At 37.7% G+C, this 27,222-nt stretch overlaps 1 protein-coding gene across 5 annotated transcripts in view; it reads left to right on the top strand.

Moving 5' to 3' along the window:
- Positions 1-27,222, top strand: part of LOC309481662 (disks large-associated protein 2-like) — a 172,737-nt gene that overhangs the window by 44,042 nt on the left and 101,473 nt on the right. For 4 of the 5 annotated variants that reach the window (XM_082146663.1, XM_082146662.1, XM_082146664.1 and 1 more), the window contains exon 2: positions 21,913-23,060. In XM_082146663.1, coding sequence (XP_082002789.1) covers positions 21,913-23,060 — 1,148 coding nt within the window. Of the gene's footprint in view, positions 1-11,763; positions 11,885-21,912; positions 23,061-27,222 lie in introns of all 5 variants that reach the window. The other variant, XM_082146665.1, reaches the window with a different exon arrangement.

The raw sequence follows: 27,222 nt of genomic DNA, 5'->3' as shown, positions 1-27,222 counted from the left end.
GATTTACAATTATTTATAGCCATCTACTTATTGCTATCCTGTGCTTTGGTTGCATTCTGATGGCATTATTAATACATTTGACATGACAAAATACCTCCATAGATACAGTATATTAGTCCAGCGTTGGCTTGACCGTGTTTAGGTCGGTGCTGAAGGCGGAGGCGAAGTTTTGGCACTCTGCCAGCTAGATGCATGAGTGTTTCAATCAGCAGTGGGGGGCGTGTCCACTCATAATGGGGTAGGAGAAACAGTAAGCAAGAGGGAGATTTAAAGAAACCTGTAGAATGAGAGATGGCTGAGAGACATTACAAAAGAGAAAGGATCAAAGGAACATCACTAGAAAAAGAAGGGTTATGATCAGGCAAGAGCTTTAGGACCCACGTTAATATTAGAAAAGCTTTCCAGCGCCGAAGCGGCAAGGCCTGAAAACAGACGCAGGGTTGTGTTGTTCCTGCTCCATATGTGAATAATGTTTCAAAGGACCAAGATATGCTGTTGTTGTAACGTTAGCTCTAGTAACAGGACAGTTTTGAGTGTTGTTGTTCATCTGGAGCTGCTGTGCTGCTGGAGACTAACAACCAACTCTTGCTTGTATACTCAGTGTACTCTATATCATTTTTTTTTTTGTTCTTTCTTGTTGTTCGATTGTCATCTTCGCTTAATGTGAATCATTAATTTGCTTTGTTTCAGCTATTATAAAGAGACATCCACTATAACATTGCATTTTGGGAGTGGAGCAATGAAGGGAGGGCAGTGTATTATTGGGCTGAATTCAAATATCAAGTGTTTCTCAGAAATTGCTTACTGCACCTTTAACCAAATTTAATTTAAATTCAGAAAATAACTACATGCACATCATAGTTGAGGTACATTCAGTTAATTTACATATATGAATTGTAGTTCAAACAAACAAACAAATAAATAAATGTTTTTGTATTCAATCCTCATTTTGATAAATGCAGACGCTTTCTATTTCAGTAAAGCCAGCTTTAGGTCTTTTGGGATGTCTATGTCCCAGCTTTGCATGTTGTTCAGCTTCAATATGTTTGTAGTGGTGTGTCTTTTATCCATTCTCAAAAACACCTCTCTGTAACTCCTTTAAAGTGATCACTGGCTTCTCTTTTATGTTCCCACTGAGAGTTTTGAGTGAAAGCCTTTCCTAGGCACTATCTGTGTACCTTGATGTAACTTCCACTTCCTGATAATTGAACAAACAGCGCCCAATGGGACATCTCAGCACTTGGATGCTGTTTTGTACTCTTTCCTTAATTTATGCATTTGTAGTTAATCTACAATTACTTTATGCCTCATTTTCACAGGTGTCCTTCAGATCCACAGCCCGAATAATGATCCCTCAGCTCTGGGGTTTTTAAACTGAAAATGTGGTAGTTATTTTTAATGACTAGTCACAGGTAGAGGTCATTTGCAACATAATTGTGTTCACATTACTTAGAGCTCTTGCAAAGCAGCATGGGATATCTAAACAAATATTTTGGTTTTAAAGTTTTTGTGATGACTATCTACCGTTTAAAACTCTGTCCTGCAGAGTTTAGCTCGACCTTGCCTCAACACACCTGCCTGGAAGTTTCTAGTATGCCTAGTAAGAGCTGGTTCACGTGTGTTTAATTGGGGTCGGAGCTAAACTTTGCAGGACAGTGACCCTCCAGGACCAGGAATGGACACTCCTTGTGTAGAGCAAAACTATCATTGTCGAGTTCAGGAATAACCAGTCATAGTACATGACTTCAATCTTGAAAAACCGAATTACCTAAAGACCCCATGAAATAGTTTTCCTCTGCATATTTTCTATTGAAACAGGAAGTCAGTGCATCACATTTCAGATAACTTTTCCTTATTTTAATTATCTGAGAGACTTTAGTAGTTACATCCACGGACCATGAATTTCAGATTGAAAGTTTTAGTCAGAAGCCGGCGATACATACATTCTAGAATACGTTTTATCGGCAACGTCAATATTCCTGTGAGTTAAATTTTTCTGGTCCATTTCATGAGAAAGATTGTAGAGTGATTATGTGCTAAAGCATAATTGGGAACTCTTTATAATACGAGTGCCCTAATATGCACAAATAGATTACCTCAAAGCACTAAAAGACAATTTTTTTTGCCAATGCCATATAGTCAAGGAGATCATATTAATCTTGGCTTATATAGACACTTTGCTGATGTGCAGTAATTGCTAATAGCTGAGGCTGAATTCTGACACAGTTTATACTAGAATCATCTTGTGCATTTGGATTCAAGCAAGAGGCTTTGATTGATTTGGTTCCTCAACATACAACAACAATAGCATGTTTGATATTAGTACATCAGACCCTGCGTTATAGGGACAAAATGTCCTTACATAGATGGCAATATCCAAAATCTTTGTCCTTGTGGGGAAATTTTTTGGTCCCCATGAGGAAAACAGCTTAGAAATCATACGAAATGTGTTTTTTTGAAAATCTAAAAATGCAGAAAGGTTTGTGTGATGGGTGGGTTTAGGGGTAGGGTTAGTGTAAGGGGATAGAATATACAGTTTGTACAGTATAACAACCATTATGTCTTTGGAAAGTCCCCATAAAACATGAATACACAATGTGTGTGTGTGTGTGTGTGTGTGTGTGTGTGTGTGTGTGTGTGTGTGTGTGTGTGTGTGTGTGTGTGTGTGTGTGTGATTGATGCATGGTGAGTTTCTCAAGGTCAGTCAATAAGCTTTGAAATGACTCACAGATGTTGTAGCTGTGTCCTCTCTATAGAGTATATAGTGATGTGGATTGTCTTACCATTTAGTGGTATTGGTAACATAAACCATCATTTGCTATCGCTTACCCGTGCCAGTTGCCTATTGTCTATTGTGTTCACGAATATCAGTCCCATGAAATTTGAGAATGTTTGTTAAAAAAAAGCTGCCCCTCCTCATTGCATAGTTTGAATTTACTATTTATCAGTGTGAAGGGTCTTAAAATTATTCATCGTCAATGTTTCTGTGCTTAAAACATCCAGTAGTGTCATTTGAACTCAAGCCTGTTTCTTGCTCTTGTTGGAATGACAGTCTCTGGAAACCATTCAACTGTTTCAGGCTGTCTTGGTCTCACAGGTGGAGCTGAACATTACGGGACATTCTAATGAACTGCACAAAGCCTCTTTCATATCTCAGGGGTGGAGTCTCATTTCCCACCAACTCCATGTATTGCTTGATAAGAAATGTCAGTTTCAAACTGTCAGACAATCATTCCACTGCGGGAGACTGAAGTGAGAAGAGAGAAACACTTTGGGCCATTAGAGTGAAAGTGTCTCTTTGCAATGCTGCTGCCACAAGATCATATCTGTTTCTCAGCACTCAAATGAACTCTGGGGAAATAAGGCACACATTTGTTTAAATGGGTAAATAGCTGAGTGCATGTCGTAGTCTAAACCACCACACATAAAAGACCGTCAGCCCCAACACTAATTGGTAAATTATCTGTTTGTTATTACAATGGGTTCATGTTAAAACAGCTCTTAGTCTCTCAAAGGACAATTAATCTAGAGGTCCTCACGTGTCGGTCAAAAATGACAGATTTCTTTATTTATTTTTTGCCAATGAAATTAATGTACTATATTTTAGTTTGATAGTGTTTTTTATTGAACATTTTGTATTTTTAGGGGATTTTTTATGCTAAATTATATTTACTCTGTATTTATAATCCATTTATTCACTTTTTGAGACCTGAAAATTAAATTTCCAACTTAAACTGTTGTAAATCTTGAATGCTTTAAAGCACATACTTAAATTTGATCTCTTTTTAAAGTTGACGCGTGGCAAATTATTGCTGAAGTGAAAAAAGTGAACTTAAAAAAGTAACAGAATTTTAAGTGTATTGTTATGAAAAATGCACAAAAATACAATTTAAAATTTTTACATGAAATAATTTTTCAAAATCATGTTTTACTCTAAAACTGCCATAGCCATAAAACAAGTTGTGTTCCAAATTTGAGCTTGATATCTAAAAAAAAATAGCTTTCAGTAAGATTTTGTTTGGCTGCAGTACCAAAAGTTTTCACTAGATGGAATTCATCTCCCATTCATTTCCAATGTGTAAATAACACACATCTGCCTTAATTTTTTTTTTATTTCCAACAAAAAATTAATTAGGCAACTCAAACGACATAATGGAACACAAATGCAATTTGGGGGTGAACACTGAACTATTTAAACGTTGAGCAAGCAATCTGGTGGAATCTCAACAATGGTGACCATTAAAAAACGATTCATGCTGCAATGCATGCTGGGTACTATCATAATACAAAACTTATCCATGGCTCCCAGCATGCATTGCGGCATTAATCACCTTTTAATGGTCACCATTGTTGAGATTCATATGCTGATTCTTGATGTCTATGTTAGTCTATGTAATGCCATAGATGAAAACTTTTTCTGCACACACTATTTGAAAAATCCTTCATTTTATCTGATGGTCACAACACTGACCATAGATGTTTTTAAAATCTGATTGTCACAAAATAGATCTTACAGTAGAATCAAGTGAATCAAGTCACTAAATAATGATTTTCATCATCAAAGCACAACCATCGACACCTGATCATACTTTCTTTTGGCTTTTGTGCCATAGCAAATGTGTTACAGCAGCCAAAGAAAAACTTATTTGCAAGGGTCTAGAGCCCAACTAAAGCAACCGCTAATCTCCAATATGGTGACCTTAAACGAAACTCAGTAAATCATCATCTTCTAAACCTCTGTTAATTATTTTAAGAACTTCTGTAGACGTATGACAGAAAAACAGTCACACTTGTTAGTAATAAGTGAAGCTGGTAATGCTATTTGTGGAGTTGTTTAATCCTCCTCTGCTGAGATCTTGAGAGATTTAAAGGGGTGGTTGATTATGATTTCACTTTTCTAACTTTAGTGTAATGTTGCTGTTTGAGCATAAACAACATCTGCAAAGTCAAAGTTCAAAGCAAAGGATGATATTTTACAGAAATTGCTTTTTAAGGACAACAACAAATGACTGGTAGGGACTACATGACATTCCTCCCGTGTTAGTGATGTCACTAACCCTGAAATTTACATAAACCCCACCCCAAATATGCTAATCAATGATTAGAAGATAACTACACATAAGCTACATAAATTCAACTAACCATTCAGAAATGTTGTCTACATGTTGTCACTTCTTCTTGAGTCTCTCCATCTTTGTCTGACTCCGGTTTGAACATAAAAGGCTAAACGTTTTAGAAATTTTCAGTTCATGTCTGTTTGAGGTAAAAGGACACAAGCTGTTGAAGCTCCGCTCTCTGTGCCGGGAGCAGCAGCTCATTTGCATTTAAAGGGACAGACACAAAAACGATGCAATTTTGCTCACCCTCAAAAAGTGACAATTTTAACATGTTATATAAAAATATCTGTGGTGTAGTTTGAGTTAAAACTTACCATACACACTCTGGGGACATCAGATACTTATTTTGCATCTTATTAAAAGGGTATTATACCACCCCTTTAATATCTTCTTTTATCTTCAGTTTCATAAGGCTGAGTCTGAAGACAGTTCTTGCGTTTTTCTTTCCTTCAGTGATTCTGCTTGTTAACAGCAGGTGTTCATTACTAATCCTCAATCATCACTTAATTAGTCACTTAATTAATCGCTTAACTTCTTGACGGCAATGTATATCTTCTTTTAGTTTTTCAAATTAAATAAATTAAGGTAATCAGTGTCCTCATGTGTAATGAGTTAGCTTAATTTATAGGATTTGACTTTGTGTGTGATATTGTGAGCTAGCAGTAACTAAAAGCGCTTAAAAGTTCATTTAAAGTTTGTAATTTCACTGTTTTTACTCAATATAGTTAAGTTTCAGCTATATAAGATATCTGAATGCAGTGTAAAGTTTAATTGTGAATTAAGAAATATCTTTGTTTTAGTGGAATTGATTAGATCAGAGTGCTCATAACTATTGTTTTTTATAAACTTAATTAAATTGAGGTTATCGGTGTCCTCAAATGAAATGAGTTAGCTTAACTTTTGGGGTTTTACAGTGTACATAAACTTTCCTGCATGAGCAAAATTCTCAGAATTAAACTGAAAGCACATGTACACCTTTTACAATGTACATGGAAAAAGTCTACACTTTAGTAGCATTTAAATTTTAAAGCTCACATAATTTCACTCAATGTTTCTTCCACCAGTTGAGGATTTTTCACTGTCTCAAATATGATAAGACCCCTTTAAAGTCCAGGGGTCGTAACATGAAATAAACCAAATAGAGCGTCATCTCACATTCCCTTTAAAAGCAGGCGCACTTGTTCCATGGCGGATGCTATTATAACAGCGGATTTGCCAGGAGCGGTTCACAGCCGAGGAGACCGACGTTCTCGTCAGGGCCGTAAAAGACAGAGAAGTGACATTGTATGGGGATGGGAGAAACCCACCCAAATTAGCTTCGGTTAAACAGGCGTATAATTATTTGGGTAAATGTGTAAGCTAGATTTATGCCTATTTTTTCACATCTTCAAGGACACCACAATGATTTCCCTCGTGTGGAATATTTTTCCTTGTAATTATGTATGGTTTGCAAAAATGGCAACTGCTGCGTCTGTGTAGATGAGAGAAGCAAAGTGTATGCGGGTTGTGCACACGCTAACGTTATGGCCAAGCATGCGCCCTAAAAATAGCATCTAAATAACGCGCCACTGACTTTAGACTAGGTTTTTCCTGGTCTGTGGTGGAATTGTTTTCTGGAACTGCAAAATAGCATCAGGGAACATTTGCGCCGGAACACGCCTCCTCTTTTTGCTGAACCGCCCCCGGGAGCGCAAGTTCATTCCCTAATTTACAGACGTGCATCTGTGGAGGGAAAAGTCTGCTGTGCTGTTCTTCTGTATTTAATATGTTTGAATGAATCTGTCAAGTTTTAATGACAGCCATCATTTCAATTTTTATAAAAAAAATTAATTGGAGTAGAAATATAACTGTCATTATAAAGTTAGTTTTACAACTTTATTATAATAAAAAGTAATTTAGTAATTACAATTAGGCTTCGTTTACACAACAACGATATGCTTAAAGTGTTTCCTTAAGTTTTCCGCGTACAGATGACACCATTGTCAAAACAATCCCCATTCAAACAAATCTGCAAAAACGACTAAAAACACTGTATTCTGCTGCCAGGCCAGTAAATGGCAACGAAACACTAGATTGAACACATAATACTCATGTGCATAACGTCATTGTTTTCACAGATTCACGTTTTTATTGTTTACACGGAGACCTTTTCACTTTGAAATCTGTTTTCAAAAGTTTGTGTTTTCAGGCACCCAAAATGCTGTTGTCATGTAAATGAACGGCCAAAACACGGTGTCATGTAAGCAGCCCCTTAGAGTGTAATTTATGTGTTTGTATACAAATCAGTTCATTTTAACCTTCAATATTATAGTAATGTAGTACCAACTGACTACCATGTATAGTTTACGGCATTGGTTGAGAGTTTTTTTTTTTTGAGAAAATTTGCCATATGTGACCCTGGACAACAAAACCAGTCACATGGGTACATTTTCTGAAATTGAGATGTATACATCATCTGACATCTGAATAAATAAGCTTTCCATTGATGTATGGTTTGTTAGGATAGGACAATATTTGGCTAAGATACAATTATTTGTAAATCTGGAATCTGAGGGTGCAAAAAATCAAAACATTGAGAAAATTGCCTTTAAAGTTGTGCATTTATGTTCGCGATTGTGCTGCATTCACTCACAAAAATAAATATTTAATATATTCACGGTAGGAAATTTACAAAATTTCTTCATGGAAGATGATCTTTTCTTAAAGCTGCAGTCGGCAAGTCTGGCAGATTGAGGGGACTTAGCCAAAATGTTTAATGTTTACAACTCATGCCCCTCCCCAACTACCAGCGAGCACCCTCCCATCAAGTTCGTGCTCGTCAGTGTGTGTGCACCAGATTTTCTGTGAACGCGTCCATCTCTTCAGCATCGATCAACACCATGGACTCGGAGGTAGGCTGCCCTGGCTAATCTACCCATAGATAGCAATAACCGAGGAATTGGAAGCTTGTTAGTAGATTTTCTCTCCGCCATCACGCTTCATACAATCCAACACACCTGCGAACTTAAGGCGTGTGCATGTGATATTGTAACGTGCGCAGGGGAGGGGGATCTGTGGCGTGTGCAGGAACTGTGATTGACAGTCAGATCTCCAAAGCCCTGCGCTGATTGGACCAGAAGAACCGGAAACTGTGGATTTTTGCAAAACAAATAACAGGCTCCAGGTTTTTTTTCTAAAACCGGCTGATTTATGTTGTTCTGTCGGAGCATAGTGTCGGTTTCAGTGAATATGATAAAAAAAATCTAGCCGACTGCAGCTTTAATATCCTAATGATTTTTGGCATAAAAGAAAAATCAATCATTTTGACCCATATAATGTATTGTTGGCTTTTGCCACAAATATACCCGTGCTACTTGTGACTGGTTTTGTGATCCAGGGTCACATATACTATACCTGATATATATCTCAAGAATAATCAACATCGAATTGAAGTTGAATCGAATCGCAAGCTTGTGAATCGAAATCGAATTGAACCATGAAATTTGTGTCAATACCCAGCCCAGAGGCCAGTTAGTAAAGAGCCGTGCAGGTAAACCCCACTGCCCTGGCCTCAAGAGGCATACTAGCGGCTGACGCTAGAAGTTACGGGAAGACCAGTTACATTGGTGCCGTGACCCGGATAGTAGTGAGGTTTATGAGGGTGAGTAGTGTTAGTAAAGAGTTGTGCAGGTAAACCCCACACCCCTGGCCTTAAGAGGCGCGCTGACTCTAGAGGCTTCGGTCTTTAGCCTCCTTGTTAATGCGCCATTATCCCATGATGGTGACTGGTTTAAAAGTAGGATCAGTTACGAGTAGGATCAGTTACGTTGGTGCCATGACCTGGATAGGACCAATTACAGTATCCTGACCAGCCTGACACAGCAACATTAGATTGACAAAAGGTGTAAATTTAGGGCAGTATTATCTGTTTGGCAGACTAATGTCACGTGGAAGGAGTGTTTTCTGACAAATCCCGTTTGGTGGCGCTATAGTGATGCAGAAATGACACGCTCAACATTATAAATAAATAAAGAATCAAAAAGCTAAAGATGGCCTTAAATCCTCAAAAATATTATGTAATATTGTTATATGGTATTTTTCAAAATTGTATTAAGTTCACATGTGATCCTCAGGAGATGTTGTTCTCAACCTACTTTAAGAGAAACTGAGTGTCAGTTTAGGAGAGAAAAAATTGATTTTTATAGTTCCCATAGAAACAATATCCCTTAAATACTCAGTATTACATGTCTGATGGACTGACAGAACCCTGCAAGAAAAGACAGAAACATCTTCAGTTAGCATTATCTTACTCTCAGGTTTCTATTAAAATAAGGTGTTCCTTAGTTTTGTTTACTAATCTATGAATACAATTTTCAAATATTCAAAGGTTAATTTGGTCTAGTGACAGTGGCTGTTACCCTAAAGTCCCAGATGACTTAAATCTAGTATTAATCTGTTATACTGTATTTTTCATCACATGCTGAATCAACAGGGCTTGCCCTGCATCAGAGAGGAGACATTCACGCCTTTTTTTCTCTCATAATTGTGAGTATTTAAGTAACTGTTCAACATTTCGCTTTATGAAACTATGCAGTTTCCATGGTGATTTAATGGCATGTTCGGCTATACCTTGATGAGGAAGTTGAATTGTATCTATTATCTCTTTATATCACTCTTTCTCTTGCATCATTTGCATAATAAAATATATTTCACTACTTTTTAAGAAATGGAAGATTACTTTACCTGCCATTAGTTAGAAAAGTATCAACATTTTCACTTTTAAATTATTTGGAGATAATCAATAAAATGTGCTGACCATTAATGTACAATTTCTTTTGATTTTCTCTTTATTTGATAAAAATTATTCACTTACCCACCCCTCCAGACCATAACTTGATACTTCATATTAAAACACACTGTATAAACAGTAAATCTTAATAAAAACAGAAATATAAATATGGATCTTATAAATAAACATTACTACCACCACCATCAGATATTTATTAATACATTAAAGAAATTTGCCAAAATTAAATTAAATTAAATCAGTCTTTATCTGAAAGTCTTCGTTCCATATTTCTCCTGCTCTGAGTTTAAAAAAGTTAAATACACACAGCCTATATTTGAAGACTTCAGATGCTAAAGCCTCTAAGTCCATCTAAAGTTTTGTTTAATATTAACATTTTTATCAGACTCCTATGTAAAGGTTTCTACCCAAGTACCGACATTTCTGAATGGGCTGAGGCTGGGATTTAGTGAGTATGAAGTGAAAGTATTTGATGAGTATATACTATGTGCGGAGAGCATTCACTCAGTATAATTATCTCATTTTTGACAGAGGTGGCTTTTAGAGGCTTTTGCATCGGAGGTCTTCATTTTATCATATCTATCGTTTTAACGTACTTTGCTTATATTGTCTGTCAATTCCGTCACAATTGAAAAAGCTAGGCATCCTAGATAAACTTCTGATGGTAAATTTTCCACTGAGGTAAAAATTGTTAGAAGACCTGGTAACACTTAATTTCGATGGTCTACTTTAGACATTCTACTAACTATTAGTAACTTTACAACTACATTTCAACTTATTCTACTAACTCAAAGATTCTACTAATACTCTAATGAGAGTTAGTTGACATGTAGTTGCAGAATTACTTATAGTTAATAGAATGTCAAAAGTGGACCATCAGAATAAATATACAGATTCTTTAGAGTATCACTTTTGCAATATAATCCATTTTATGGCCAATAACTCCTTTTTATTTACTTGTCGAAACCAGATTTTACTTACATTTGGCACTCGAAAAGTGTCAGTTTTGGCCCTTGTGTACATATAGCTCTTGAAGTTTATTATTCTTTATGATTCCTAAATAGCCTTTTATAGATATTTTCTATCAAATTATTGTTGAAACAGCATTATATCTGAGTAATATGGTGGAAAGTGTACAGTTCATGTTGGATAATGGCCATCCATTTGGACAGTTGAGTTGACTGTTTTGGACAGTCCAAAACAGTTGGACCATTTTCTTAAAGGTTGGTACAACCGAAAAACGGTTGTTTATTCAGATTGGATTTGCATAGTATAAAATATATTCTTAAAGTCCCCCTGTGTTGAAAATCCCGCTTTTAATGTTGTTTATATGTATATGTGATGTTTTTAATATGCTTTAAGACAAACCATGTGTAAATTCATAAGTCAACACCATTGCTCAGTATTTTTTCCTTAATACTGCAGTGAACCAAAGACAGTCTCAAAAACGCGGTTTGAAATCGCTGGTGTTTCTGAGGTCACAAACTACCTTGTAACCAATCACGTCAATGTGTGAGCGTCAACGAGTGGATCTCTGAGCTGGTGTGAGTGAGTGGAGGCGGGGCTAATTTGCATATTTATAGAACCGCGTATACCAAATTAGGCAAGGGTGTAGAGTTACATTCAAGCTATTTTAAGGCATAATGATTTTTTTTTTTTTTTAAGGAAAAAACGTTTAAATATGTAATTTTGGTGATCAAAGGTGAGTTTTAAGCGATAAAAGGATTGACTACAGTGGGACTTTAACTGACAGTGAACCCCTTTATAATCTGACGATCTTAGATCAGTTTTTTCATCCCGTCATTTTTGTGATTTTCATTTCGACCTTTTTCTTTTCTCTCCTCTCCCTCTGTCATGAAGTGAGGAGCTGTTTATTGGGTGAGGCATTCGCTAGCAGGGGCCGATGGGTCCCGCCATCAGATCGCCACCGTCCTGTGTGTGCGAGGGCAGCGGTGGGCGTGAGTGGGAGACTGAATCAAAGGTGAGCTCTTGCTCAGGCACCCAGCGCAACTCTTTTCTCTGGCGTTCGCTTCCTTCAGCTTTATGTAACAGTTTATTGGGACCAAACACAAAGAACTGACTGTAAACTTAATTCTCTCTCAGACGTTGATTTGTCTGAATGGAAGAGAAAGCCAGCTGCCTTTTCTCTTTTAGGTGTTGGGTTAGATTACCGTCTCTTCGCTGAAGAGGAGCTTAGCGCCTGAAACCTCTTGTCTGTCTTATTCGAGTGTTAGTTACTGAGGCGAGCTCTCCTGCTCTTACTCCATTAGCTTTTTGCCAATAGCATGGTGCAACACCAGTATTTACACTAATGGCATATTATTTCGTGGGACCTCAGTGACCCCCTACAGGAAGGCGAACCCCTCCCTGTTGCAATATTTTTAGCTCACGTGCCAGTGGATTGATGCCTGTTGCTCTGCTCTCTATGCTAGTGATCTTTTGTTTCACTGGAGATTTGGTGTGGAGGTGGAAAGAATTCATAATTCTGAGTTATGCAACTAGCCCTGGAGAAGATACAAGTGCAGCTTTCCTTTAAAGTCCCCTTGTGGTGAAAATAAAGCTTTTAATGTTGTTTATGTCTATGTGGTGTTTTTAATATGCTTTAATTAAGTCAAACCGTGTGCAAAGTCAACACCATTGCTGAGTATTTTCTGCTTAAAACTGCAGTGAACCAAAGACAAAAGTTTCTGACGTCACAATATGTAATTTAAATATGTAATTTGGATGATCAAAGATGAGTTTTAAGGGATAAAATTATTAACTACAGGGGGACTTTAAGGAAATGTGGTGAATTAAGTAAATAGTCATCTTTTGGGTGCTTGGGTGAATTGTAGTGTCCTCCTGGGTCATTCTGGTTTTGCAGTACTTTTTGAACACATGATTGTGTTGTATTTTAAGGAAGAAATATAATATGCCAGAGGAGAGTTCTGAAAATATGTTCTGTTTTAGCTCTGGCACTTTATTGATTATAACTCGATATGTTTTATATGATAGCAAGTAAATTATGAGGATATAAATAAAGAGCTAAAGCTATTATTCCATTATTCAGCGAAGGTTTGAGAGTTAGCTTACATTAGATTTGAAGTTACTCTCTGAATCTTTACTGTATATTAGGTGGCCTTAACTAGTTAACCATTTGTTACAATTTACTTGTGTGTAGGGGAGCGCGGGGCACAACCTAACGCGGGGCTAGTTGTAACACGCTTGTTTTAAATACTTCCACACATGCTTGGATGACGAAACTTTGTGTATTTACTAGTTGCCATATCAACACTATATAGAAAAAAAAAATTCCGCCAAAATTTTTTTTGGGGGGGGAAGATATCCATAGACATTTATTAAACCACAGCAAAAGTAAATTTCTTACTTTAGTTAATTTTTCATCTCTATTTTTTGTGTTTATTTAAAATAAGACAAATCTGATATTATTTTAATCTCCAAGATGTTATTTAACAGTTGAGATAGTTATTTAATGCTTCGCTAACTAGCAGAAGACACTAGCAGGGTTTAAACCCCAGTTGTGCAGGCGGGGGCATGTTGTAACACTGCGTTACAATGTGCCCCTATTAGAAAAATGCTATTATATTCTATACTTTTATTCATTTTATTGAGAAAACGTGAGAAAAAGGTGAATAAAGACTGAGAGTCAATGTTCAGAAATTACTAATTATTTATTTGTTTTGAACTATGTTGTATAGCTGTGTTTTCATGTGTTCGTAGTCAAAACTCAAAAATGAGTTTATATTTAATTATTAAAAATTGCCATTATTTTATATGAAAAAGTGTTTTAATTGTATTTTATTTAGAAAATATTTTAGTTTGTTTTGTATGTTTTTTTTATTAGATCAGATAACATTTTAAGCTGTCATATGTTATGTTACAATGTGCCCCACACATGTTACAATGTACCCCACCTATGGGGCATGTTGTCACATTTCACTTCCATTCTTTCGGGGTATATCAAGAAAAAAGTATATACTGTATTAATAAAACAAAAACACATAATTGTACTAGACATGTGGGAAATTAATGTGGGAAAAAATAAATACTCTGAACCATAAGTAGATTTACACAAACTGAGAAAGTCAAAAAGCGTTAGGTTGTGCCCCGCTCTCCCTTATAGTGTTTTACATTTGTCATATTCATGTGTAGTTTGGCGTGTATATGGTTAATCATTTTATGGTTTGTGTGTAGAGTTACTATACAAAAATACTTAGAAGAGTTAATATATATATATATATATATATATATATATATATATACACACACAGTACCGGACAAAAGTTTGGAAGCATTACTATTTGTCATGTTTTTGAAAGAAGTCTCTTACGCTCTTCAAGCCTGCATTTATTTGATCAAAAATACAGAAAAAACTGTAATATTCTGAAATATTATTACAATTTAAAATGATGGAAAATGATAAATAAATTAAATACTTTAAAATATAATTTATTTCTGTGATGCAAAGCAGAATTTTCATCAGCCATTACTCTGATGAAAAAGTCTTAAAGTCTTCTGTGTCACATGATCCTTCAGAAATCATTCTAATATTCAGATTTATTATGTTGGAAACAGTTGTGCTGCTTAATATTGTTTTGGAACCTGTGACTGCCACAGTAAAGTAGCTCACAAAGACGAATGGCCCAAAAGGAAACAGTCTTTAATATAATCCACAGATGAACACAGGATAAGCTCAGAGGAAAATACAACCACATTACATAAACGACACAGAACAGAACTGAGTAAACTGAGGGCTTAAATACACACAGAGATCGTTTAAGTGACATACAACACCTGGGAAACTCAATTAACGACTATGGCAACTGATTAGGCAAGAGAGACTGTCACACAGAAAACAATGAGGTCTGAACCAACAACTCAAAAGTTAACTATAGACAGTGTATAACCTTGACAGTGACCCTTTTTTCAGGATTCATTGATGAATAAAAAGTTTAGGGCATTTAAAGTTCTGGGTTAGAACACAGCATTTATTCAAAATGGAAATCTTTTCTAACAATATGAATCTTCACTATCACTTTTTATCAATTGATAAAATATTAATCAATTGAATAAAAGCCTATTTATTTTCTTAAATAAAAAATAAATAAAAATACTGACCCCAAACATTTGAATGGTAGTTTAAGTGTATATTGTTACAAAAGATTTATATTTTAAATAAATGCTGTTTTTCTTTTTCTTTTCTTTTTTACTTTTTACTCATCAATGAATCCTGGAAAAAGTACAACAGGTTATAACAAATATTAAGCAGCAGCACAACTGTTTTCAACATTGATAATAAATCAGCTTATCAGAATGATTTCTGAAGGATCATGTGACACTGAAGACTGGAGTAATGATGCTGAAAATTCATCACAGAAATAAATTATATTTTAAAGTATATTTAAATAGAAAATTATTTTAAATTGTAATAATGTTTTATCAATATTACTGTTGTTTCTTTATTTTTGATCAAATAAATGTAGGCTTGAAGACACACACACACACACACACACACACACACACACACACACACACACACACACACACACACACACACACACACACACACACACAAACATATATATATATAAGATATGTATACTGTATACAGCAATGATTCAGAAAGAAATAACTTTACCTTGATGACTGTAGATTACATAACAGCCTGTATTAGTGTCTCTGGTATGAAATCTGTGACATATCTTTTTTTCTTGGATCACACAAATCAGCCCTCATTGCTCGGGTAGTGAGTGACCCTGAATGTGTCATTGTGTGTAATTGTGTGTCAGGCGAGATGCTACATCCAAGAATACATGTATTGTATCATTCTGCAGGCTTATCATTCTTTGACTCATTTAGTTGCCACAGCAACCACATGTTCTTCTCCTGTAGCAATGTGTTGTAAAAATAGAGAAACGGGAAATGTTGGGAAGGTTGCATAAACCTAACTGGGATAGTTTTTCCTCAAACTTGTGGGCTAATTTAGCTTGGAAGCTCAATAATAGTTTTCCATCAAGATGAATTTACTGCCTCCTAAACTCACTGGCCTTATGAGCTCTTTAGATGGCTTGTATTCAGATTTGAAATATACAGATGTATAAACTGGAATAATGAAATAAATGCTTCTTCATTGAAATACAGTAAAGGCTGTGAACAGCAGTCCTGCTGTGAATTACTGTCATCCTTGTGTAACAAACTCTAAAATCTGCTTTTCATGGTCAGAGTCCTCAGCAATGGTTACTATGACAACTCTGTGTTATATCTCATTCTCTTTGATATGCTGCAATGGATTATAGTCCCTAGGCATTATGTAAGAGGAGATTTAGCGCTAAAGGTGTTTCCTGCTCTGATTTCTCCTCTGACACATCGGTATCTTCTTCTTGTTTTTTTTTATCTTTAATTTGTCGTTTACTGGTATTAGCTGTTATAATGTGAACAAAAGATTTGGATGATGCTACATTAGACTGGCTGTTTGTGTTTCTCTTACACACTGAACAAATTGAAACAACTGTCATTTTAGAGTGCATTTTGTTATTGGTCTAATCGAAAATAATCTTTTCCGGTTTTGTTCAGTTTCTCTAAAAGCAAATAGCACTCCCCATAGAATTGTTTAAATGTATTTTTAGTTGGTCCAAAGTATACATTTTCAGTGCATCCTGTCACTGTAAACCCGAATAAGTTGATAAACCCACAAAAATTGAGGTAATCAATTACATAAAATATTTTAAGAAATTCAACGTTTAAGTGAGAAGAACTGGCAGATTATGTTGCACTCATACATTTTAATTGCTCTTAACTTAAAATATTTGGAAACTTGACTAGCTTTAACTTGCTAATTCAATAACTGCTAACTTTCTAATTGGTAACACAATGCTTTGATAGCATTAGCATAGCATATCTATGCTGAAAGAGTACAGTAATATATAACATTTAACAGAAATCTGTTCTCAAACCAAGCTCAAGCTTCACTCGTCATGGTACTGCCCAAAAACCCTTCTAAATTAGCATAGCAAAACATTAAAGACTGCTAAATCTCAACAAACAAACATGGTGTATCACTTTATTTTAGCATTTACTCTCCCTTTCGAGTGTCATTGCAAAGCATGCTGGGAAATAGAAATCCCAGTCCAGTTTTTGTTAAATTTATTTGTCTAAATTAAAAGAAACAATTTCATAAAACTCAAAACAATGAAACAATTCTGATTACTTAAAACGTCTCAGTTTTGTGAACTCAAAAGAAAAAGAAAGTTCTAAATACTCATAAAAGTTAATTTGATTGAACTAATTGAATTTAAGTTTACCTTACTCAAACCAATTAATTGATTTACAGTGTGATTTCGGTTCCTCAGACAAAGCTGTCATATGGTTTTAGAAGACTCCAAAACAAACCACCCACCCCAACATTTATCTTTGTAAAGAGACTGCAACAGACCTGGAGGTGTGGTGTTGTGGTTAAAATTGGACTGTTAGACAGAAGACCCAGGTTTGAGCCCCAATCCATGTTTGTAAGTTATCACCACCGTGCCCTTGAGCAAGACATTTAACCTTGTCTCTTTAATACATGTGCTGTGGATTAAAGCATCCATACTTGTAACTAAACTACAGATTTGGGCTTTCCTGGGAGTTCAAGGCATCACTTTTCAGTGTTTTATGCTTGTTGAATTTAATTCAGGCATATCAGGCAATCAGGTTTTCCAAATGTTACATCAGAAAGATGCAAACCCTTTTCTCTCTTGTGATCATCATTCTTTTGAAAGAAGTGAAAGAAGATTCCTTTACTGTCAACATTAGTTTAACTCACAATCAAAACTTAGAAAATATAATTGAATGCAAAGAGAGAGAAGTTTCCTGCTGGATCCCTTTAGTCAGAACAAAGGGAGTCTCTCTGAAAGAAAGTTAAATACTATCACTATGGATTTTTTTTATTATTTTTTTTTGGTGTGTTTTAATGGGACATCCTACCATTGTGATTATTTTGGATATGGTTTAATGGTAGTACTTACTTTAGTAAGGAGGTATATAATACATGGATACATTCAGGGCCGGCGCGTGCACTTCTGCCGCTCTAGGCGAAAAACATTTGTGCCGCCCCTAGGGCTGGTCCGAATACCATTTTTTGAGCTTCGAAGCTGCGGTAGTAATGAACATCGAATATTCAAAGCTTCGAGAGGGTGCTGAAGATATTCTTCTCTCTAATAAAGGCAGGAATCTCTATGTGTCTATATGTCCGTTTGCATTTTGATTATTTCGAGAACCGTTCATCCAATCGACTTCACAAGGGAGTGCAGTGTAGCATTTGGTGGTGCAATATAGATGGACACGCGAGACACGACACGTTCAGAATTAATAAACTTTTAGTAAACTACAGAACACCGCGAGCGGGAAGCGGCGCACCTCAAGCGGGCAGGGCTTATATACTTGACGCACGCTGCACTAGCAATATAAAACGCACACACACATGTCTGTTAAATTAAGCAATACAATACTTTAAGGTAGTCTATATTTTTCTGACTAACAAATTACTGACACAGTAAAGGGTAGATTTAAATGAAGAAAAACAAAATTTCAATAAAGAAAAACAAAATTTAAATAAAGAAAAACAAAATTTAAATAAAGAAAAAAACTAAATGTAAAATTTAAATAAAGAAAAAACGAAATTTAAATAAAGTAAAACGAAATTTAAATAAAGAAAAACGAAATTTACATAAAGAAAAACGAAATTAAGTTAAATTAAAATCGAGATTAATTTAGATTGATAATAATGGGTAAAAAGGCTAATAGCCTATATTTTGTTTCTATTGTTATATTTTCCACAATGTCAAAGCAACGCAGCTTAACCCAAAGCACAAGCTCAGGCATGCACTTATGTCCATACAAACTCCGCTGTTCTGCGCTCTAGCCAGAGAACACTCCCGTTGCAGGAACACTTTAGGCCAAGAGGAAGCAAATATATACATATATGCGTAGGTGGATGTGATCGGGGATTTTGGCTGTGTAACATTTAAAGCCACTTAAATTAACGAAATGACTCAAATAAAGATTCGTTCATTTTTATGAACGAGATCGAACAAGAGAGTCAGTAAAATTATCCGAACTTCCCATCACTCAGTCATGAGTCATGACTCGTGAGAGCAGGGGGCGGGGCGGGGCGGGGCGGCGCAGGGCGGCGCAGCGGCAGCTCAGCAAATCATATAGCCTATTTTGTGAATTGTTCATTCCCGATTGGCACACATTTTGCCGCCCTTACAAAAGTGCCGCTCTAGGCAATTGCCTAGTTCGCCTATATGGACGCGCCGGCCCTGGATACATTCCCATTCATTTCAAATCCACTGGCCTGGATAGTGCATGCAGTCATGGAAGTACATGTTTGGAAATTCATCTAAAAATCTGCATCCTTAACGCTTTGAACATCATAGAAAGTCAGTGGAGAAAGGCATATAGTTCATCATAACATCGTAATATACACTCACCTAAAGGATTATTAGGAACACGTGTTCAATTTCTCATTAATGCAATTATCTAATCAACCAATCACATGGCAGTTGCTTCAATGCATTTAGGGGTGTGGTCCTGGTCAAGACAATCTCCTGAACTCCAAACTGAATGTCAGAATGGGAAAGAAAGGTGATATAAGCAATTTTGAGCGTGGCATGGTTGTTGGTGCCAGACGGGCCGGTCTGAGTATTTCACAATCTGCTCAGTTACTGGGATTTTCACGCACAACCATTTCTAGGGTTTACAAAGAATGGTGTGAAAAGGGAAAAACATCCAGTATGCGGCAGTCCTTTGGGCGAAAATGCCTTGTTGATGCTAGAGGTCAGAGGAGAATGGGCCGACTGATTAAAGATGATAGAAGAGCAACTTTGACTGAAATAACCACTCGTTACAACCGAGGTATGCAGCAAAGCATTTGTGAAGCCACAACACGCACAACCTTGAGGCGGATGGGCTACAACAGCAGAAGACCCCACCGGGTACCACTCATCTCCACTACAAATAGGAAAAAGAGGCTACAATTTGCACGAGCCAACCAAAATTGGACAGTTGAAGACTGGAAAAATGTTGCCTGGTCTGATGAGTCTCGATTTCTGTTGAGACATTCAGATGGTCAGAATTTGGCGTAAACAGAATGAGAACATGGATCCATCATGCCTTGTTACCACTGTACAGGCTGATGGTGGTGGTGTAATGGTGTGGGGGATGTTTTCTTGGCACACTTTAGGCCCCTTAGTGCCAATTGGGCATCGTTTAAATGCCACGGCCTACCTGAGCATTGTTTCTGACCATGTCCATCCCTTTATGACCACCATGTACCCATCCTCTGATGGCTACTTCCAGCAGGATAATGCACCATGTCACAAAGCTCGAATCATTTCAAATTGGTTTCTTGAACATGACAATGAGTTCACTGTACTAAAATGGCCCCCACAGTCACCAGATCTCAACCCAATAGAGCATCTTTGGGATGTGGTGGAACGGGAGCTTCGTACCCTGGATGTGCATCCCACAAATCTCCATCAACTGCAAGATGCTATCCTATCAATATGGGCCAACATTTCTAAAGAATGCTTTCAGCACCTTGTTGAATCAATGCCACGTAGAATTAAGGCAGTTCTGAAGGCGAAAGGGGGTCAAACAAAGTATTAGTATGGTGTTCCTAATAATCCTTTAGGTGAGTCTACATCATATACATAATTCACCCGCTACATTGCAAAATTTACCAGATTTTTGTTATCAACGTAAAAATATACCGGGATAACCTGTCTTCTCTTGAGACTCCCCTGCTTGTCAGCATAGTTAATGATATGCTTAAGCCTGCCCACACGTTGACGTGATTGGTTACAATGTAGTTTGTGACGTAAGAAACACCAGCGGTTTCAAACCACGTTTTTGAAACTGTCTATGGTTCACTGCAGTTTTAAGGAGTTTTAAGTTTTATTTATATTAAATAATTTTGCCCTGTTACAGTAATAAAAAGAATGGGCAGATAGATGTAGATGCACAAGAAACAGTGGCATTTAAGTGGCTTAAAATAAAATAAAAATGTCTCCATATTCAGAGCAACTGCATGACTCTATATTCACAAGAAGTATAATGCATTAGATTACTTTTATGATAGTTATTTTTCCAGAATAACTAAGCAAAAATTGTACGTTTTACAAGCAAATGATAGAATTTTAATTGCATCTACAAATGTTTAGCCTTGGGTAAAGTAATGGAATCCTCCAAAAAAAAGAAGAAGATGTTTTTGTTATTCAGGATAAATCTGCTCGGTGCGATACGGTTTGGCTCATTTCGCTTTTCCACTGCATGGTAGGGCACTGCTCAACTCGCTTCGCTTTTCCACTGCGTGGTACGGCTCGGCTTGGCACGGTACGGCTTGCTTTGGCTCGGATTGCTTTTCCACTGCAGTTTAGTAACGCTTCAAAGTGGGTGGGATTATAGACTGATCGTTATAGTGGTGCCACCTACTGCCGTGACATCATCTGCTCCTCGGCTACCAATGAGAGGAACGTCTGCACCTCGTCTACTGACCACGATTCAGCCATTTCTTTTTTCAAGTTGCCTGTGACGGTCGTTTAAAGCAAGTCGTTTAAAAAAGTTGTGTGAACAAATGATACTGCGGTGGCTGTTGCTGCCAGCGGGTTTGGTGTCTTGTTTCCCAAATCCAATGACGCTGGTAGTGACGATTCTCTCTGACCAATCAGTGATCAGCAGTGTTTACACGTAACATTTTAGTATTGGTACGGCACGCTTGGAAACTCAAACGAGGGGGTACTATTTAAGCGAGCCGTACCAAACTGTATCATGGAGTGGAAAAGTGCCAAAAAGTGAGCCGTACCGAATGGTACCATGCAGTGAAAAAAAAAAAAAAAGTGCGCTGTCAAAAGTGAGAAAAGCGTCAATATGGTATGAGAGTGTGTTGGCCAGGACAGATATTTGAGTGTTTGATCGAATTCAACAATCTAGTAAAATTGCTAATATTGAATGTCCTTCTCTTTATTCCAGACCAGCAGTGTTCCTCCTGGTCGCCATCCCGAAATTTCAATGTGGATAGTAGCCTCACTCCACCCAGGAACATGAAGGGCTTATCAGGTGGTCGCGCGCCGCACCATATTCCCACACTGCCCCCGTGTGGACTGGCGGAGTGCGAGCATCTCCATGACCTGCACGGCATGCATGTGTCCGATCTGCGCCACCACTACCTGCTCAGCCCCACGGAGACCTGCGTCATGGACTTCCATCACCGTCTTTCCCCCCGCAGCTCCATTCACTCCGATTGCATGATCATGTCACCCATGGTGCTACCTTCCACTGCACCTGCCGACCACCTTTCCAGCAGCACCTTTCCCAGAATGCACTACAGTTCACAGTACTACGACCCAGCTGCCCGGGAAGACTGTGCAGCCATCACCACCTCAGCCACATCTGCCGCCACCGCTGCTGCAACATCTGCCTCTTACCACGGCAGCAGCAAGAGCAACCGCATCCCCGCAAACCTGCTGGACCAGTTCGAAAAGCAGATTCCGCTTCATCGCGACGGCTTCCATACGCTGCAGTACCAACGCACATCCGCCGGCACTGGAGGGGAACAGCGCAGCGAGAGCCCCGGTCGTATCCGACACCTGGTGCACTCCGTCCAGAAGCTCTTCACCAAGTCCCACTCACTGGAGGGATCGTCCAAGATGAATGGCACTAAAGGTGACAGTGGAGGTGGGGGAAGCCATCACCATCACCACGGCAATCATCACTCATCCAAGCACGGCAGCAAACGCAGTAAAAGCAAGGAGCGCAGGCACCGGTCGGGGACGGGGGGCTGGTGGAGCTCGGATGACAACTTAGACAGCGACAGCACCTACCGCACAGCCAGCGCTTTGAGCCGCCACCATCACGAACACGTCGGTCACAGTTTCCCAGAATCCATGCACAGTCACTTTGGAGACCACTCGCTCAAAACCTCCAAAAGCAACAACGACGTCAAGTGTTCGGCCTGCGAATCCATGGCACCTGAGGGAAAGTTCATGAAGAGGAGTTCCTGGTCCACACTTACCGTCAGTCAGGCCAAAGAGGCCTATCGAAAGTCCTCCCTTAACCTGGAGAAGCCCATGATGCATCAGGACTTTAAACCATCATTCCGGTCTTCACACTACCTACAGGTGAGTCATGGCTTTCATCCTTGAGAAGATGTCATGATGGTGTCACAACTGCTGTTCAGAAATTAACCAGTCATGATTTTGTGATATAATCACATTTAGAATTAGTGTAACATGGTGTGACGTGACACATTACCAGGGATAAGTAATGTGGCTGTCTACACTGAAAACGGAAATGCTGTGCAAACACAGCACAGCACAACTTGACACAACACAACACAACACAACACAACACAACACAACACAACACAACACAACACAACACAACACAACACAACACAAAGCCAATCAAAATGTATCGGATGTTTAAAATACTGTTTTGTGGAACAGGATTTTGGACCAATGAGATTTCACTCTGGGCTGGCTACCCATGAGCCCAAAACATACTCTATGCAAGTATTTGAATGCAGGCACTTATCGCTACTCAAACACCATTTAGTGCAGTGGGTCTCAACTCTGGCCCTTGAGGTCCACTTTCCTGCCTTGATCCTTGAACTTTGATCAAACTCACCTGCCTAGTATAACTTTCAACTAATCCCGAAGACCTTGAAAAGCTTGTTCGGGTATGTTTGAAAGTGGACTCTGCAGGAAATTAGACCTCAATGTCCAAAGTTGAGAACCCCTGATTTCATGCAGTTTTGTTGCACTTTAGAATTGACGCAATCGGTGCTACAGTGTAAGTGGTTATTAGCGTAAATGACTTATTTTACAGTATTTTTGTGCATTTTTCATAACTGTAGGGAAAAACTGTCTGTTTAGTCCACTTTCTTTTATCCAAACAGATGTTTGTGGGCCAAGATGCAATTGAATCTAGTAATTGATTATCTAGTGTTATCTACTGTTATTGTTTAAGGCCCGTGGGAAAAATTGATGCCTAAGAATAGGGGATCAATGCAAACATGATCCGTGATGTAGTGAAAGACTGCAGTTAAATCCTGTGATAGTGAGAACATGTTTGATCAAATAAAAGCAATGATGTGAAACAGTTTTATTTTGTTTCGTAAGGACAGAAAATCTCAAGCTTTTCTATGTATTTTCTTACTCACTGTAGGCCTAATGTTTGTTCTGCGTGTGTCAGGAACTAGCAAGACAAATTCATCAAAAGATTACTTAAAGGGATTGTTCGGAGTAAAATCAACCTAGGGTCCTTTGCACCATGAACTCGAGCCAAACACCCCGCCAGAAGCCTTTTTTTCCTTTGCTCGAACATTATTAAAGTTAGAGCTTATTTAGAGAGTTCAGCCGGATGGCTTAGTGCAGGCGCTAATGGATCCATATTTAATTATATTATATTGTACTATGTTATCATTGTACTGTACAATTAAATACAATCGTTGCTTAGTCTGCAGTCTGAATTCACTTTACCTCAGAGCGTCCGTTAACTGAATGATTTGAGAATATCACCTGAAAATCCGATAACATCAGCAGTTTTCATTCAAGCAGCTGATTTCTGTTAATGAATGTAAAACTGAATGTATATTGCAGCACAGGGTGAAGTCAGTATATACATTAATGACAATTTGAGACAATGTACACTCATAAAGCGAATAATGTGTTCGAATTTTAAAGACGTGGCGCTGCACTTCTCGTCTGGTGTGCGACCCCCTTTAGACATACGGAAATATAGTAGGCTAATTCTTACATTAACTGATCTGTTAAACACAAACACAGATCTGGTAACCTCCTACTGTCATGCTCATCTCAACAGTAAATTAAAGGCCTGTCTCATATAGACGCCTGTCTCAAATACAAGCCGGTGCAGTTCGGCGATTTGGGAAAATAACAGCCTGGGCTATAATTTGAAGTTTTACGGTAGGTTGCTTCCAGGATAAGCACAAGTAAGTACCATTTTGATGAACAATACAACACACGTGTCCCCCCTCTCTTGTTCCCGAGCATACTTCAAAATGCAACAGAAATCTCATACCCCAGACTGTCGTGAATGCGGTCCGGACTGTTTGCTGAGGCTGTGGATTACAGCTAAAAATGTTTTAAATAATGTTCAGTTTCTTAAGCAGGAACGATAATTTCTCTTCATAAGACCTCAATGTATCGTCAGGAGCCACAAGTATTAATTTTGTTTGGCTAAATCCTAAAGTAACGGTAACCACTGACTTGCATTATATGAATCACCAAGGACCACGGTTTCAGGTAAAAAACCATCTGTACTGTTCTACTGAAGAAAAGAAAAACTCAACTTGTCTGATCGTAACGTCTTTTATTTTTCTCAGCGCACACACACACACACACACACACACACACACACACACACACACACACACACACACACACACACACACACACACACACACACACACACACACACACACACACACACACACACACACACACACACACACACACACACACACACACACACACACACACACACACACACACACACACACAAAATTGTTCATCTCAATTTTCAACTGCATTTCTCAGAAATTTCTGACTGCACCTTTAATGGTCAAGCGATATATTGGCAAGGCTGATGTATCGGCAGATATTTGGCATTTTTTAAGTGAATGACATTGGGAAATACGTTTTTCTGTTTGGCCGTTAAGTGTTGGAAGCGTATTTTTAGTTTGACAGTGGAGAGAACGCCAGCATGTTTTAAACTATTTGAGAAAAACACTACAAGGATACACAAAGAAGTTGCTATCTAAAGTATCATTCTTTTTATTTTACATTTTTCTCATCAAGTTCATTTTTTCTTATTGATTCATTTTCAAATAATTCATTTCTGATGTAGTAAATGTCAAATAAATGTAAATTTCATTGCAGCATGTGTTATCTTTAAATGAAATAGGTTGCTATTACATGCATCAGCTTTTAATCGTCCACCCTGCTCTAAGATATTGACATCGCCCATTAAAAATCCATGTCATTCCATCACTAATTTCATTCTGATGATTTTAACAGATCTTAATGAAATCAACTTTCACACTGGAATGTAAGATCAATTCAAACACATTGCATTGTGGGATATAGTATTTCACACATTGTGCTTTGTTGCATACTGCTTCTGATTCTCAATCTGAATTATGGCATGGGGCAAACATAGGTCATGCTGACTGCTACATAGTGTTATTCAGCTAATCAGTTCCTGACATCAAAATGACATCTTCCTCCTTGAAGCTTAATTATGGCATAAGTACCAGTAGACTCCTTGTACTGAGGAGCTGAGGACTACTTTGTACAAATCATCAGCACATACTGTTCTACAGCATTGTCATGTTTGCATAAAAAAAAACAAAAAAAAACAAGGCCTTTTTTTTGCCGACCTCATTAGAAACTGTCAGTGCTCAAGAGAGATGACAGCCTGGGTGAGTTGTAAGTGACATTTAACTAGATACACTCACTAATTAACCATTCAGGAATAGCCATGAACTTCAGATTTGATCTCATTGTAATTCAGCTGTGTTCCAGTGTGTTTAACCAGCCAGATGTGTATATGGGTTGTAGTGGTTTAACGTGCAAAACGGTAGTTTAGGCTTTGTGGGAATTTGAATTAAGTTGATGAAAAAGACATGTCTAGGCAAGTCTTTCTCTTCTTTTTTTTCTTATACAATTCCCCTTTCCCATTGTCAACAAATTAGGCAATTGTTGGTAGATAGTAAATATATACTGCTATGAAATACAGTTTTTCTCGATTGTTTACACACATTTTCTGGTACTTGAGACACAATGACCACAACATGTAACTCATTCACCAACCACCTGAACCAATTCTGCTAAACTACAAGCACAATTCCTGCTTTACACTCAAATTGCAGTTCTAAAACACACTTTTTTCAAAACACTACACACAATTCTCTGCTTTTGGCACAATTTTCATGCAGAAAATCTCTTGTTTTCACAAGGAACACACTGCCATTCAAATATGCACACTGACTCATCACATGGGAAAACACCCGTCACACAGTTTTACAATTAGCAATCAGAGCTTTAGCATAAAAGGGCAATAGGTCAGCTCTTCAATGGTGCAATGGATGCCAACATTGGATTTTTTTTTTTTTTTACTGTAACTGTATACAGTAAATTCTTCTGTTGTTTTGTATGTAGACCACTGTATGTACAACTTTTGTGTTGGTTGGGATGTACAAATTGTGGGAATGTACAAATGTACATTGTTTTTGTGGGAAAAATAAAATATATTTGT

The sequence above is a fragment of the Leuciscus leuciscus genome, assembly GCF_965113295.1.
Source record: "Leuciscus leuciscus genome assembly, chromosome: 19".
Lineage (NCBI taxonomy): Eukaryota > Metazoa > Chordata > Actinopteri > Cypriniformes > Leuciscidae > Leuciscus > Leuciscus leuciscus.
The sequence above is the reverse complement of the archived record's forward strand: the minus strand, read 5'-3'. Positions and strand labels throughout refer to the sequence as shown.